At 38.0% G+C, this 16,461-nt stretch overlaps 2 protein-coding genes across 2 annotated transcripts; one reads left to right on the forward strand and one right to left on the reverse strand.

Moving 5' to 3' along the window:
• Positions 1 to 393: 393 nt before the first annotated feature.
• On the forward strand, positions 394 to 5,633 carry LOC103508184 (phenoloxidase-activating factor 2-like). The gene is made up of 8 exons (XM_008472716.2): positions 394 to 691; positions 1,030 to 1,227; positions 1,642 to 1,862; positions 3,161 to 3,188; positions 3,432 to 3,460; positions 4,229 to 4,497; positions 4,906 to 5,069; positions 5,413 to 5,633. Exons 2-8 carry the CDS (start codon positions 1,030 to 1,032, stop codon positions 5,608 to 5,610), a joined length of 1,107 nt encoding a protein of 368 aa, XP_008470938.1. The 5' UTR covers positions 394 to 691; the 3' UTR covers positions 5,611 to 5,633.
• Positions 5,634 to 9,503: 3,870 nt separating this feature from the next.
• LOC103508185 (phenoloxidase-activating factor 2-like) lies at positions 9,504 to 16,053 on the reverse strand. The gene is made up of 5 exons (XM_026822847.1): positions 16,019 to 16,053; positions 15,341 to 15,538; positions 14,695 to 14,915; positions 10,582 to 10,724; positions 9,504 to 9,670 (listed from the first exon to the last, which is right to left on the reverse strand). The coding sequence occupies exons 2-5, from the start codon at positions 15,536 to 15,538 to the stop codon at positions 9,504 to 9,506; spliced, it is 729 nt and encodes a 242-aa protein (XP_026678648.1). The 5' UTR covers positions 16,019 to 16,053.
• Positions 16,054 to 16,461: the final 408 nt, after the last annotated feature.

The following is a 16,461-nucleotide window of genomic DNA, read 5'->3' on the forward strand; positions in this document are numbered from 1 at the left end:
CAACACACACTGCTTATTTATTATATACTAATAATAATTAATAATTACTATATGATATAAAATGTAAAGAGAAGACTCAACTATAGGTAAGGTAAAATAATGTTGCAGGAAATGTGAATAAGGGTATGTAGGTACACAGTACCACACCCTAAAAAAAGCGACTTAACGACGTAATTGTTCACGGTTACTGCAAGGGCTTACATTACCTTCTTTAGAAGAGGTTAATTTTTTCATAGATATTATACCTACATAGGGTACTATACTACATAGATAGAGCTACCCTCAATAAAATATATATTCTCTCGAGCATCCTTGAATTTTAATCTACATATTTCATGGTCGAAGAACATGAGTCTCTCTTTGGGGTTTTTCGTACCCAATCATCATCAAGGAAACCTTAATTAGAGGAAAATCTAGCAATCTAGGGAAACTTCTTATGGAATATGTGAGGACAATGAGTCAGATGTCAGATTTATTAGGACTAGATCTGAGAGTAACAGACTATTGTCTATCCTTCAATTAACTCGATTGTTTTGGTTCGTTTAGTTATTTGACAAGTTTGTGCGTTTTAATTTGCAAGAATTCAGACAGAAAAATCGTGAAAATATCTCAGTTATTTTCCTGATATTTTTAATATTTAATTTTTCGTACTTAGTGCCAAAGTTTTATTGCTGAAATTGAAATTTACAATGTAAGTATGATTTTTATTCTCTATACCTAGGTGTTGGTATTGTATATGTAAGTACCTACCTAAATAATTTCGATTTAATGTTCTTACATTTCGGTCTAAATTTTCTCGAGATATTATTACCTATGCACCTATGAACTGTGTTGAGGACGAATACTCACTCATCAGCTCATCACAAATTACTATCGTTCCTAATTAATAATTCTGGGATAAACTTATTATCTGCTGACTTCGACCCAAACCGCCAGCTTTCGGATCCAAAATTGGTATCCTACCGCGCTAACCACTTTCTGAGGGTAGTGAATATTCTTCTCAAGAAAGCCAAAATTCTCTATTCTCAGATGCTGTACTCCGGGATGGTGTGTTTGGTTCTAGTCCACCTAATGCTAGCACGTGCCGAAGATGATCCTAATCTGACTGAGGAAGACGATGCTGATGGCGATTTTGGCGCTAAACACTCCCGTCCTGTCACTCCTAATGTTATTGAGAACATTGTCTATTATACACCACACGAGATAGACATCCCAGACCCCAATGAGGTAATATTGTCTTATAGCAATACGAGTAGGTACTTAATACCTATCTATTGCTTAAAATGAAAGACCTTATAAATATACTCGTAGGACATGAAGACCTTTGATATAGGACAGGAACCCTGATGTTGAGAACATTACACCTACTTAGAAAGGTCCAGTTTCTGGAAATCAGCGTTTGACTAGGTCCCCTTTAGTATTTCCGGAGACATTCGTTCTACTACGAGTATTTCCGAAGCCCAGAAAAGTAATTTTCAAGAAACTATCTGGATTTTAGAGACTACCTAGGTATTAACAAATTACTGTCGTTCTCTTCCGTGCGAACTTTATACTCCATACTCACATGTTTAACAAGATAATAACAATAACTAAGAAATAAGTGTAGGTAATTGTGTACTTAAACTAGTAAAAACTTTGCAGGTTCCTCATCACGCCGTTGTGAGCATTCCGAACCCAAACCGGATTCGCTTCCCTCAAGATGAATCAATACCAAATCCACACCACATCAGGTATGGACCAGACGAGATATATCATCCAAATCCACTAGACCACGCCCATAAGCCGTGTCAATGTGTACCCTGGTGGCAGTGTAAGAATGACACGAGTACCCCGTACTATGGAGAGGGAGTGTTGGATATTAGGTAAGTCCAATCAGTGGCTTAGATCTTCTTCTTTTTCTTCGCCTTTTCCCTTCCACAGACAGGGTAGGCATTTTTTGTCAGCCCCTCAATCAGATCTAACTAAGGTGTACGGACGGGGTTGGCGTTTTTCGTCAGCCTCGCAATCAGCCCTAACTAGGGTGATTGCTTTGGGCTGACATTTAGTTTTGGCTACGAATTTTACGAGTGGATGCCCTTCGCATTCAATCTTTGCTATTTCTTTAGCAAGGAAAATTCAGGCTGGTATACTCCCTATTTAAAGTCCCCCAGCCAGAGTACTTCGAGAAGTGAAAAAATACTTCGATACCTACCTACATAAAAGTAAGTACATAGGTTCTTTTTACAGAATCATTCATTGGTTAACGAGGTACCTACTTACGTAAATCATGCAAAAACCATTCAAACAACTGCAAGTGTTTCAATGTACATCTGAAAGGAAATAATGTATGAGAGGGCCACCAAGGTTATTGACCAGTCAGTTGATTTTCGATGGTCAAAAATTGTGACCGGAAGCTCCTGGCACAAGAGAGGCGCCACTATAGAGAGGGCTGTAACTGCCGAGGTCTTATCGTCCTGTAAGTCTCCTATCCTGTCTTTCTTCTCTCTTCGCTTGCGGCAACTCTCCGACTGGGGAGTCACCTTAGGGTGGACTTAACTTGGAAAAACAGACCTTGTACTTTCGAGGGCTCAAAAGTACAAGGTCAATAGTACCATGGGACGACTAAGAACTTGAGAAGTAGAGACTTTGCTCATTTAAGGTTGAGACTTTCCACCGATCTACAGAATTTTTCAGTTTTGAGAGTGCACAAAATAGATGACTACAAAATCCTAAACAGGACTACAGACAGAGTCATCTTATGGTGGACTTAACTTGGAAAAACAGACCTTGTACTTTTGAGGGCTCAAAAGTACAAGGTCAATAGTACCATGGGACGACTAAGAACTTGAGAAGTAGAGACTTTGTTCATTTAAGGTTGAGACTTTCCACCGATCTACAGATTTTTTCAGTTTTGAGAGTGCACAAAATAGATGACTACAAAATCCTAAACAGGACTACAGACAGAGCTAGTACCACACAGTACATATTTGAACACCAAGTTCTTGTTCTCAGATCTTAGAGAGTTCATAAAGAAATATGCTTGAAAAAAAAGTAGCTTCACAACGTACGACCAGAGTCAGAAAATATGAGGTGATCCTCAGTAAACTTTGCTTTTGAAATCCCTACAGTGAATAAAGTATCAGCCCTCCAGCCATTAATAACGATTGTCAAATTATTATAGGATGTATTTCGAGGTTCTGTCGACTCAAGTAGATATTTCAAGAGATAGTAAGATAGGTATAGCCTGTAGCCAACCTGTACTATGCACAAAGTTGTATGAAATCACATTTTTGCTTATAGGTGCCTAACCTAGATTTTGTGTCCTTCAAATTAGAAGAGCGAGCTTTTGAGGTCCAGTCTTTTCAGTTAGTAAAATTTGCAGGTACTCAATTACTCAGCAGAAAACAACAACTTCAGATAAGTACCTAGTTAATTACCTCAGTAGTTGTTAGTCACTCACAGCAGCCCATTGTGTTCACAAGTAAGACTCCTTTCATTTAGGCCCAAGGCCACAAAGTGAGTTCAAACAATCTGATTTGTTGATTTTTAAAAATTCCAAAAATTTTAGCCAATTAGATTGCCTAAACCGAGATTAAAATTTAAACGAGCCAGCCTAGTTAGCTTGTTGGTAGCGCTTCTGCCTTGTCCTGAACCGACAAGGTTCGTTCTCGGAACGGCTGGCTTTCTCCTATCCTGTCTTTCTTCTCTCTTCGTTTTTGGGCCGCAAGCGAAGAGAGAAGAAAGACAGGATAGGAGACTTACAGGACGATAAGACCTCGGCAGTTACAGCCCTCTCTATAGTCCAAGTCTCCAAGTTGAAGGACGGATAGACTGTACGTATTCGATAAAAACGCCTGAATTTTACTAACTATGCTTTTTGCATTACAATAAAATATTTCTCTTAATCACAGCACATTGCATACCTATTTGAATTTCAGCCAGGCGTTCATAGGACAACGGTTTCTCCCTGATTTCTGGCATGGCCTAAATCTGTACTCTTCCAGCTTCCTCAGACACGGCACAATATTTTGCCTCCTCGTAAAAAATTTGGAGGACCTGGACCCCCTGGTGTATGCGCCCATAGCACTCACCCACATATTTCTATTGAAAAAGATGTACCTACATATATCTACTTACGTACTTACCTATTACCTAAGGTAGGTAATAGGTAAGTACCTACCTTGAAACCTATTTCTATTGCAGAAGATCTCATTGTCCTCCTCTGTTCCTCTTCTCTTTCCTTTCACAGCAAGAAACCTCGCCTCCTCAAAGTCCGCGCCGGGGAGTGGGACACGCAGACCAACCATGAGTTATTCCCCTATCAGGAGTCCCGGGTTAAGACAGTTCTGTCCCATGATGACTTCTATCCAGGAGGTCTGTTCAATGACATCGCACTGCTGGTTCTAGAGGAGGCGTTTGTGTTGGGAGATAACGTGGATACGATATGTTTACCGGAGCAAGGTGAAGATAGTGACCTTAGTGACTGCTATGCGAGCGGCTGGGGCAAGGACGCTTGGGGTAAGTAAAAGATTCGGGGTAGAGATATGTTAAGAATGAAAAGAATTACATCGAAAGGTGTGTCCAAACATAGTGGACCGGCCGTAGCGTCGATCGAAATCTATGTTGTGGAGGGAGTGTGGACGTGGGCGGTTCAGTCGACATCGATCAATGTTGATCGAAGGCCGGTCGACTATATGTGAACAGTGAACACATCTTAAGACCCCATTCCGATTCTTTAACATAACCGATTCTCACCAACCCCACTGAAACTATAAGAAGCTACCTAGGAACTGACTCACCAGATTGACTGAGTATTAGACCACTAAAAAGTGTCGTTATTTCACACATACCTAACAAGAGTTTTTGTAAGTATAAGGTTGTCGTGGTACTCATAACTAACAAGTTTTCCCACTATTGTGCTTTCAGAGAAAGCTGGCTCCTACCAGGTCATCCTGAAGAAGGTAGAAGTTCCAGTGGTTCCCAAAGCCAAATGTACTCAAGCTTTGAGGAAGACTAGACTGGGTCCCGATTTTCATTTGCATGAAAGTTTCATCTGTGCTGGTGGCGAAGAGGGGAAGGATACGTGTAAGGTAAATAGTCTATCTCTCTCCCTCTCTCTCTCTCTCTCCCTCCATCCCTCCCTCTCTCTCTCTCCCTCCCTCCATCCCTCCCTCTCTCTCTTACTATCTCTCTCTCTCCCTCTAGGGTATAGTTCTTTTCATTGGTTACCTAATTTCAAACTTTTTAGCCAATCGGATTGCTTTGATTCAGAAATTGAACTTTACTCAGATTGTGGTCTCCGCCATAAATTCATTTCAGTTATCCTTCGTTTACGTACCTACGTAAATAACTACATACTCATCTACTTAGAAAGCTCTCTTTTTTCTAAGCCCCCAACTTAACCCTTTTTACTGGACTATCAATTGATTTCAGGGCGATGGAGGCAGTCCTCTTGCCTGTCCTATTAGTGGAAAGTCAGGGCATTACATGCAAGCTGGTATAGTTGCCTGGGGTATAGGCTGTGGAGAAGATTCAACCCCTGCAGTTTACACGGACGTGGCCCATTTTCGACACTGGATTGACAAGCAATTTAGAAAACTCGGACTCGATGAAGAATATTATACGTATTGATGTTAAAGAGATCACTAAACTTATCAAAAGATAATCGATTTTTTTTCTTTTTTAGTACATTTGTCTACTCTTTTTCGTATTTATTATCCTAGTTGGTACCTAATTCTAACTGCAGCTCGGAATAGAAAAGCTCCTACTATGTACCAGGTACATTGTACCTACTACCTACAGAGCTTGAGAAAAGAAAAAGTATGCCATAAAAAAAGCCCGACTAAAACTTGGAGTTATGCAATGTGCTCTGAACAAAAGAATTAACCATTTTATTGTTATGCGGAAAGCATAATTTTTTATTGAATTTCAGGCGTTTTTGTCCAATAGGTTTGAAATCGAAGTTCAGCGCTATCAAGACCGTATGGACTATGCTGCTACAATGCGGTAGCGTGTGAAACTAATTTCGATAAGGTGACGTCACAAAAAATTGTAAACAAAAAATTAAAGAATTTTTTCAAGTGATAGGAAAGTAGTTGATGCGTGAGTGCTATTCTTTTTTGTAATTTTTTTCCCAAAAAGTGAATTTATGAATTATTAATTATTGTAAATAATTAAAATTATGCTGTGTACATGTTTATATTCCTTATATTTCTTTTAATAAGTTGATTAAAATTCCCTAATTATTTAACCCCTTCAAAAGTAATAAATTGAATAAAATTAAAATTAATATTGTCAAGAATTACCCAATACGTGAAAGTGCGTGAATGTGTTGTGTGGCTCGTGCTATAAAAATTTGAAAGCAAATTTCAATAAATCAATTAAAATTATGTAATGTCTAATGTTCTTTTCTCATCAAGTAATGAATTCTTCTGTTTTCTATCAAAGTTCAGTCTTTACCTTCAGTGCTAAATCCTAAAATTTCAAAAAGGTTTTCAAGAATCATGAAATTTTCCCCATTTGTAATAATTCCTCCCACAACTGTTCCATTGTTTCTTTTCAATAATTTGCCAAGTAAATATTGAAATCTATCTCAAACCTGTCTAAATAACAAATATCTGCATAACAACAATGGCAACATGCAAGGTAATAGGTCTTCCTTGTGCCACATATGGACCATATACGTTCTACAAAGCTTTCAAATATACCAAGAATGGTAAAACCAATATTTTGTCTCTGAGTGAATTCTTTTTTGTGAAGCTATGGAGTGATTCTGACTTGGTCAGTATTGGTGAGCTCACTCTGCTCTGGGAAGATAGAAACAGTGAGCAGACCTTGGCATGTTTGCGACTCTACATTCTACCAGAGAATACACCTGATGGCAGAAATGATATTCATGGAGAGGTATGTATCAATGCATTGTGCTTCTAATCTAATTCTAAAGTGTAATTTTCATTATCTACCATGTACCAATATTGTTTACATTCAATTTTATTATCTAGAAGGGTATGCATGGATAATTTTAGTTTTCTTATGCTTATCTGAGTACTTTCAATGGAAATATGCACTGTAGTGTTAATCACTTCTCCCAATTAAAATCAATTTGCAACCTGTACTTCTTCTGGTAGTTCTGGCACTCCCATGTTTTTTGTCAAGAAGAAGGAGAAGAAGAAAATCAAAGATACAAGCTCAGGTCTCCCAGTCATCACTTACTTAAAAGTAACCAAGTATTTTACCTGCATTACATTTACTGCAGAAGAAGAGAGACTGATAGTTGGTCAGGTAGCTAAAAATAAATTAGTGCATTTAGAATGTTGGCCTGAGTGAGCCATGAATAGGTTTTAAAGAAATTAAAATGAAGCACCTCACAAAACTCTCTCCAAAGAAGACATTACCTGTGTACCTATTAACTTAATGTCTAATCAGATGGATTCATTTGATTGTCAACACCTATGATAGATAGATAGGTAGGTAAGGTATTGGAACTGTAGGTAATAAACTAACTATTATAGACAGGTTACCCATGGCCAGATAAAGCATCTCTGCTAGAACATTAAAATTCATAATGATAGTTAGGTACCTATGTGCTATGTGTATATCTTCTCAAACTCACTCTCAATCAAATTGACTTGGTAGATAAAATATTATTCATATTATGTACTCAATGTCCTTGAACATAGCCAAGTTACTTTCCCAATAGGTAGTCATTCTTTATGAAGAGCTGTTTTTTACTTGTTTTATTGTGATTAAGTAATGGAGCTTTGTTTTGTGCATTTGTGCTTTATGTTCATTATTTAATTGAAACCCTACTTAAGTGAAGAATCAACAGGAAATGATTTATCCTATGATTCCTGTGCAAGACAGTTATTGCCACCTACCCTATTTGTTACTTTTTAGAAGTAGGTACTTACCCAATACCCATGTACGTAACTACCTATAATAGTATATCCTCCATCAGTAAGTACCTATCTACTATCCAATGATTCTAGTAAGTACTTACCTACTTACGTACATTTAGCTGTTCAACAATTACATAGGTACATAGTACCTACCTATCTACCTGCTATTGTTAATTATGTAGATACTTTCTATTTCTATTAAGTACATCTTACTAAAATGTTTTCGTATTAACTCGAGCATTCTGTATCAATATCCGAATGTCAGAGCATACTTCCTTAAACTCCCTTGAAATTTGATGGCATTAGAAAGCATAGGTACATGGGTTTAGTTTCTCGTTTCCATACTTTTCGATCAGACTGTGGCTTGTATTTTAATATGCGTGTATGAGAATAGAGGGGTAAGGCCGGGATGTTAGACTTAAAATAGCATTAGCTGGTTCTTCCACGTAGTGCTATGTAGTAAGTACGTATAGCTATTGACTATATTCCACGTAAGTAGTACAACATTAGTACATGACTAGTTCCTAGTACCTTCAATAGTTACTCAGCGGTTAGGACAGTGATAAGGAGAAGGGGTTCGGATCCCGTCAGAAGCAGATTTCTTATCTCACTGAATCCTTCTTCCTCGCCTTTTCCCGTGCTCAGACGGGGTCGCCGTTTTTCGCCAGCCTCTCAATCAGCCCTAGCTAGGGTGATTCTTATCTCACTGAGTAGGTACCATTTGCAAATTTGGCAATGTCTAATAATTAATTAGTAGGTATGTGTTAGTGCAATAAAATATACCTTGGTAAAAAGATCTGTAGAATGTGGTACCTACTTGGTTGGTTGGTTATCTAACAACTCATTGACTACCTCAGTACCTACCTAGTTAATAAGTAAGTAATTTACTTACTTTCTTATCTAGGTACCTACTTACCTAGTCTGTAGCTGTCTGAGGTCCGGAATCACAGCCACAGACACTATTTTGCTAATTCAATCTATCTTGGCACTAAAACAGTAAGTACATACTTACTTACCTACCTACTTAAAGAAAATACCTACCTGTATGTATATCTTTCAGGAGTTTCAGGTGCTAAGTACGAACTACCACCTAAGTAAGCAAGCAAGTAAGTAGGTACCTACTTAGATAAGAACCTATGTAAAATTCTAACCATGTACTTACTTGAAAGCTGAGAGAGTACTTACCATTTTTCCTTTTTGTCTGTTATCTGATAAGAGCATAGTGCGATCAGTCTACTTTTTTCTTTGCCATGCTTCCCTCTACTGATACTTAGAGGAAGCGGAATGGTAGGTACGACTTCGGAGTTGTTTATCTAGTGCTAGTCCATTGGTTCCCAACCTGGGGGTATTTACCCCCCGAGGGGTAAAATACACTTTTTCGAGGGGTAAAAAGAACTAAGCGCTAAATGAAAAAAAAAAAAATCAAAAGATATAGAAAAAAAAGATGGGATGAAGGAAATTTATGTGACGATGTGAACGGACCCTTAAAACCTCGCTATAAAACCTCTGAGATGTGCACTATGTGCTTTTGTTCTACTTATTGAAAATATGTTAAATTTAATAAATAAATTAAAAAAAAATAAACTTGAACTCACTTTGTGGCCCCGGGCCTAAATGAAAGGAGTCTTACTTGTGAACACAATGGGCTGCTGTGAGTACCACTTTAGGATGGATAAGGGAACCTCCACATTGGTACTGGTATACGGTAGAGCCATGATGATCCACATCATGTTCAGTCAGCACTGCCACCATCCAGGGGAACTCTCCAAACTCAGCCTCGTGATCCAGATTACCTATGAAACAGAGAGGAATACATTGAATACTTTTAAAGACCAAGCACAAGTCCTCACGATGATTGACTGCGGTTCAGGACGAGCCAGCCAATTTAACATGGCTTATAGAGCTGGAGACCATCACCCCGGTGTATAGCAGATTCAAAAATATACCTTTTCTTAATTCTGCTATTGCAACTCGGCGAAAGCTAAAGCCGCTAAAATAACAACAACAAGAACAAGAATAACAACAACAACAACAACAACAACAACAACAACAACAACAACAACAACAACAACAACAACAACAACAACAACAACAACTACAACAACAACAACAACAACAACAACAACAACAACAACAACAACAACAACAACAACAACAACAACAACAACAACAAGACAACAATACCAACACCAACACCACCACCAACAACAACAACAACAAAAACAACAACAACAACAACAACAACAACAACAACAACAACAACAACAACAACAACAACAACAACAACAACAACAACAACTACAACAACAACAACAACAACAACAACAACAACAACAACAACAACAACAACAACAACAACAACAACAACAACAACAAGACATTGAATAAATACTTATTTAAGCGATCTGGCTGGAGGCGGGGGGACCTTAAACACGGAGCAGACCAATGCCTTGCTGTGGGACTATAAATAGGGATGAGAGCAGCCAACCCTAACCACCCTGGCCAGCTGGAGGTTACAAAGGCTTTATTAACATGCTTCAAAAGGAAAGCAAAGATCCTCATGATGGTTAACTGCAACAGTTCCCTATGAGCCAGCTTAACTCTAACTCCACAGTCCATACACAAAAAGTCCACTCTTTCCCGGTAAATCTCTCTCTCTGGGTGAGGTTATTGTGAGGTGGAATTAGTTGACATATTTAACTACCTGTAATTTTGAATCCCACTCCATGTTCATTCCTATGGCCACATCCACGACGTGAGTGTGGTCTAATGGATGGGAAGGATGGGATGTGGATGGGATGTTTACAGCAAATGTCCGCATAGTGACCACACTCGTTCTCTCGAATCCTGTGGATGGGAAATTGGGGTGGTAATAATAGGTGAATATTTCTGGCTGGAAGGCGTTAAACAGGGAGTAGACCAGCTTAGACTGGCTGGGGGACTTTGAACAGGGAGTAGACTAACTTAGTCTGGCTGGGGGATATTAAACAGGGAGTAGACCAGCTTAGTCTGGCTGGGGGACTTTAAATAGGGAGTATACCAGCCTGAATTTTCCTTGCTAAAGAAATAGCAAAGATTGAATGCGAAGGGCATCCACTCGTAAAATTCGTAGCCAAAACTAAATGTCAGCCCAAAGCAATCACCTTAGTTAGGGCTGATTGCGAGGCTGACGAAAAACGCCAACCCCGTCCGTACACGGAAAAAGGCGAAGAAAAAGAAGAAGATCTAAGCCATTGATTGGACTTACCTAATATCCAACACTCCCTCTCCATAGTACGGGGTACTTGTGTCATTCTTACACTGCCACCAGGGTACACATTGACACGGCTTATGGGCGTGGTCTAGTGGATTTGGATGATATATCTCGTCTGGTCTAGGTTTTTTTGATCATTGTTCCACCAAGTGAGTCTCAGGCAAGGATATACAGGGTGGCCCACAAATCATCACAACGGGACACAGTGTTTCCTCTCACAATGCCAGGAAATAATGCTTACAATATGTAATAGCAGTGCTTATTACTGCTTGAATTGGACCAAAGAGACCTTTACACCAGCAGTAATCTCAATGGTATGAGGCAAAATTCTTTAAATAATATTGAGGACAAACTGCAATAGTATGAGGCCAAATTAATTGAGGACAAAATTTTATACCTTGACAGGGATTGAACCCACTCCCTCCTGATTACCATGCGAACGCCTTGACCAAGCAAGTACCTATAGCTAGTTTTACTTAGGTTCCATGTTCCATGTAAATAGTACTAGGAGAAGTGAAAAAGTACTTCGATACCTACCTACATAAAAGTAAGTACCTACATAGGTACTTTTTTCAGAATCATTCATTGGTTAACGAGGTACCTACTTACGTAAATCATGCCAAAACCATTTAAACAACTGCAAGTGTTTCAATGTAAGTCTGAAAGGAAATAATGTACGAGAGGGCCACCAAGGTTATTGACCAGTCAGTTGATTTTCGATGGTCAAAAATTGTGACCGGAAGCTCCTGGCACAAGAGAGGCGCCATTATCACGGAGTGAATAACACGAAATAAAAGAAACAAAGCACTTTGCACCTTTTATTAAGGCTATTGAGAAGCTGCTTTTTACGTTCCAGTCAAAAAGCGAGGTGGATAAGCCTGCTGAGATCCTTAGATGTTGAATGGGTTGTCCCTCAACTCGGGGTATTTGGCTAAGAAATGATTAAAATAAATATCTATCTCTATCAAAACCTCATTCCTAAAGTGTGTTAAGTTCCTCTAAAACTTTTTTGTCCACAATCACCTTCTTTCCCTCTACTAAAAACCTACTTATGTTACTTGATTTACAGAAGGTAAAAACTTGTTAATTATGGGTGAATGTTGAAAGGGTTGTCCCTCAACTCGGGGTATTTGGTTAAGAAATGGTTAAAATAAATATCTATCTCTATCAAAACCTCATTCCTAAAGTGTGTTAAGTTCCTCTAAAACTTCTTTGTCCACAATCACCTTCTTTCCCTCTACTAAAAACCTACTTATGTTACTTGATTTACAGAAGGTAAAAACTTGTTAATTATGGGTGGTATCGACAGAACACACTGTTTAAGCTGATGTCATAGAAAAACAACTGCCTTCACTGATATATCTAATTATCATTATCCAGCTCGGTTTTTAAAATACATATTAATTAGTATCTGATTTAAAACAAGAAGGCAACATTGAGACTAGAATCCTAGATAAAGGTACCTAAGTATGTACCTACACGCTTGATATCTAAATCATCATAATGTTGTTTAGAGATTAGAGTTTACTCATAGAGGCATCCTACTATCTACTGTGAATACAGACCAGTGAGAATCAGCCTACACTCAAGAGTAAAGAAATTAGGCAGAAAATAGATCTTTTTCCCTTCTTCGCTACTTACTTAAAAGGCAAGTTATATCGGAATTCGGATTTAATCAAACCAATTTATCATTATTTTCTATGTAAGTACTTAATGTAAGTCAATAAACGCGGTCATTTGATTCCGTTATCAATGTTATCCCTAGATAAAGGTACCTATGTACCTACACGCTTGATATCTAAATCATCATAATGTTGTTTAGAGATTAGAGTTTACTCATAGAGGCATCCTACTATCTACTGTGTGAACATACGAGTACAATGATAGGAGGGAGACAACTTGTGAGAAGCCTACTTACAGAAGAATCATAATTTATTAACATAGGTAAGACCTTGTTTTACCCAAGTATGTGGTGGTTACCAAAGGGTGAATACGAAAATTATTTTTGTCACAACAACTCTAATGTCAATAACACCAAATAACCACACACTTAGTTCATGAACAACGGTGTTCTCGACTAAAACAAAGGAGAAGCATAATTTGGACCGAACGTAGCGAAAGGGTTATTTATAATTCTCTAGTAATACGAACCATGCTTTGGGAGCCTTTCACTCCTGTTGTTCTCTCGGATGATAGAGAAAATAATCTCTCTGTTCTAAAGTAGGTAAAGTACCTACTTACAAGGAAAACTGATAGGAAGGCACCTTTCACTACCCTGTGCTTTAATCCAGGAAGCTTCCATTTCTCTCTAAACCCAATATTTACAATTTGGTAAGTACATTATGTAATCAATAATCTTTAAAATCATGCAGTACGTAATCAACATGGGTATATACATATGAGTAAAATAAGGTGCATGTAAGTGGGTACTGCATGTCTAATATGTAATTGTACCTATATTGTATTACCTATCCTGACAAATTAGTGACAATGAAATAATGTAGATCCAAGACAGGGCCCTGATTGTAGGAACATCAACATTTTGGCTCAAGTTCTAAAAGCCAATCTATACAATCAAGTTGATAGAATCATAGGTAGTAAGCAGGTATTGTATGCTGTAAGTTTCATCTTCAATCTAATTGTACAACCATACCAAGCAGCTCAGCAATAACTGTCTTGCACAGGAATCATAGGATAAATCATTTCCTGTTGATTCTTCACTTAGGGTTTCAATTAAATAATGAACATAAAGCACAAATGCACAAAACAAAGCTCCATTACTTAATCACAATAAAACAAGTAAAAAACAGCTCTTCATAAAGAATGACTACCTATTGGGAAAGTAACTTGGCTATGTTCAAGGACATTGAGTACATAATATGAATAATATTTTATCTACCAAGTCAATTTGATTGAGAGTGAGTTTGAGAAGATATACACATAGCACATAGGTACCTAACTATCATTATGAATTTTAATGTTCTAGCAGAGATGCTTTATCTGGCCATGGGTAACCTGTCTATAATAGTTAGTTTATTACCTACAGTTCCAATACCTTACCTACCTATCTATCTATCATAGGTGTTGACAATCAAATGAATCCATCTGATTAGACATTGAGTTAATAGGTACACAGGTAATGTCTTCTTTGGAGAGAGTTTTGTGAGGTGCTTCATTTTAATTTCTTTAAAACCTATTCATGGCTCACTCAGGCCAACATTCTAAATGTACTAATTTATTTTTAGCTACCTACCTGACCAACTATCAGTCTCTCTTCTTCTGCAGTAAATGTAATGCAGGTAAAATACTTGGTTACTTTTAAGTGATGACTGGGAGACCTGAGCTTGTATCTTTGATTTTCTTCTTCTCCTTCTTCTTGACAAAAAACATGGGAGTGCCAGAACTACCTAGTTAGGGCTGATTGCGAGGCTGACGAAAAACGCCAACCCCGTCCGTACACCTTAGTTAGATCTGATTGAGGGGCTGACAAAAAATGCCTACCCTGTCTGTGGAAGGGAAAAGGCGAAGAAAAAGAAGAAGATCTAAGCCACTGATTGGACTTACCTAATATCCAACACTCCCTCTCCATAGTACGGGGTACTCGTGTCATTCTTACACTGCCACCAGGGTACACATTGACACGGCTTATGGGCGTGGTCTAGTGGATTTGGATGATATATCTCGTCTGGTCCATACCTGATGTGGTGAGGATTTGGTATTGATTCATCTTGAGGGAAGTGAATCCGATTTGGGTTCGGAATGCTCACAACGGCGTGATGAGGAACCTGCAAAGTTTTTACTAGTTTAAGTACACAATTACCTACACATATTTCTTAGTTATTAATGTTATTATCTTGTTAAACATGTTAGTATGGAGTATAAAGTTCGCACGGAAGAGAACGACAGTAATTATTTATACCTAGGTAGTCTCTAAAATCCAGATAGTTTCTTGAAAATTACTTTTCTGGGCTTCGGAAATACTCGTAGTAGAACGAATGTCTCCGAAAATACTAAAGGGGACTTAGTCAAACGCTGATTTCCAGAAACTGGACTTTACTGGACCTTCCTAAGTGGGTGTAATGTTCTCAACATCAGGGTTCCTGTCCTATATCAAAGGTCTTCATGTCCTACGAGTATATTATAAGGTCTTTCATTTTAAGCAATAGATAGGTATTAAGTACCTACTCGTATTGCTATAAGACAATATTACCTCATTGGGGTCTGGGATGTCTATCTCGTGTGGTGTATAATAGACAATGTTCTCAATAACATTAGGAGTGACAGGACGGGAGTGTTTAGCGCCAAAATCGCCATCAGCATCGTCTTCCTCAGTCAGATTAGGATCATCTTCGGCACGTGCTAGCATTAGGTGGACTAGAACCAAACACACCATCCCGGAGTACAGCATCTGAGAATAGAGAATTTTGGCTTTCTTGAGAAGAATATTCACTACCCTCAGAAAGTGGTTAGCGCGGTAGGATACCAATTTTGGATCCGAAAGCTGGCGGTTTGGGTCGAAGTCAGCAGATAATAAGTTTATCCCAGAATTATTAATTAGGAACGATAGTAATTTGTGATGAGCTGATGAGTGAGTTCCTCAGAAAGTGGTTAGCGCGGTAGGATACCAATTTCGGATCCGAAAGCTGGGGGTTTGGGTCGAAGTCAGCAGATAATAAGTTTATCCCAGAATTATTAATTAGGAACGATAGTAATTTGTGATGAGCTGATGAGTGAGTATTCGTCCTCAACACAGTTCATAGGTGCATAGGTAATAATATCTCGAGAAAATTTAGACCGAAATGTAAGAACATTAAATCGAAATTATTTAGGTAGGTACTTACATATACAATACCAACACCTAGGTATAGAGAATAAAAATCATACTTACATTGTAAATTTCAATTTCAGCAATAAAACTTTGGCACTAAGATTCATAGGTGCATAGGTAATATAATATCTCGAGAAAATTTAGACCGAAATATAAGAACATTAAATCGAAATTATTTAGGTAGGTACTTACATATATACAATACCAACACCTAGGTATAGAGAATAAAAATCATACTTACATTGTAAATTTCAATTTCAGCAATAAAACTTTGGCACTAAGTACGAAAAATTAAATATTAAAAATATCAGGAAAATAACTGAGATATTTTCACGATTTTTCTGTCTGAATTCTTGCAAATTAAAACGCACAAACTTGTCAAATAACTAAACGAACCAAAACAATCGAGTTAATTGAAGGATAGACAATAGTCTGTTACTCTCAGATCTAGTCCTAATAAATCTGACATCTGACTCATTGTCCTCACATATTCCATAAGAAGT

This window comes from Diaphorina citri, unplaced genomic scaffold, assembly GCF_000475195.1.
Source record: "Diaphorina citri unplaced genomic scaffold, Diaci psyllid genome assembly version 1.1 scaffold376, whole genome shotgun sequence".
NCBI classification, from domain to species: Eukaryota; Metazoa; Arthropoda; class Insecta; order Hemiptera; family Psyllidae; genus Diaphorina; species Diaphorina citri.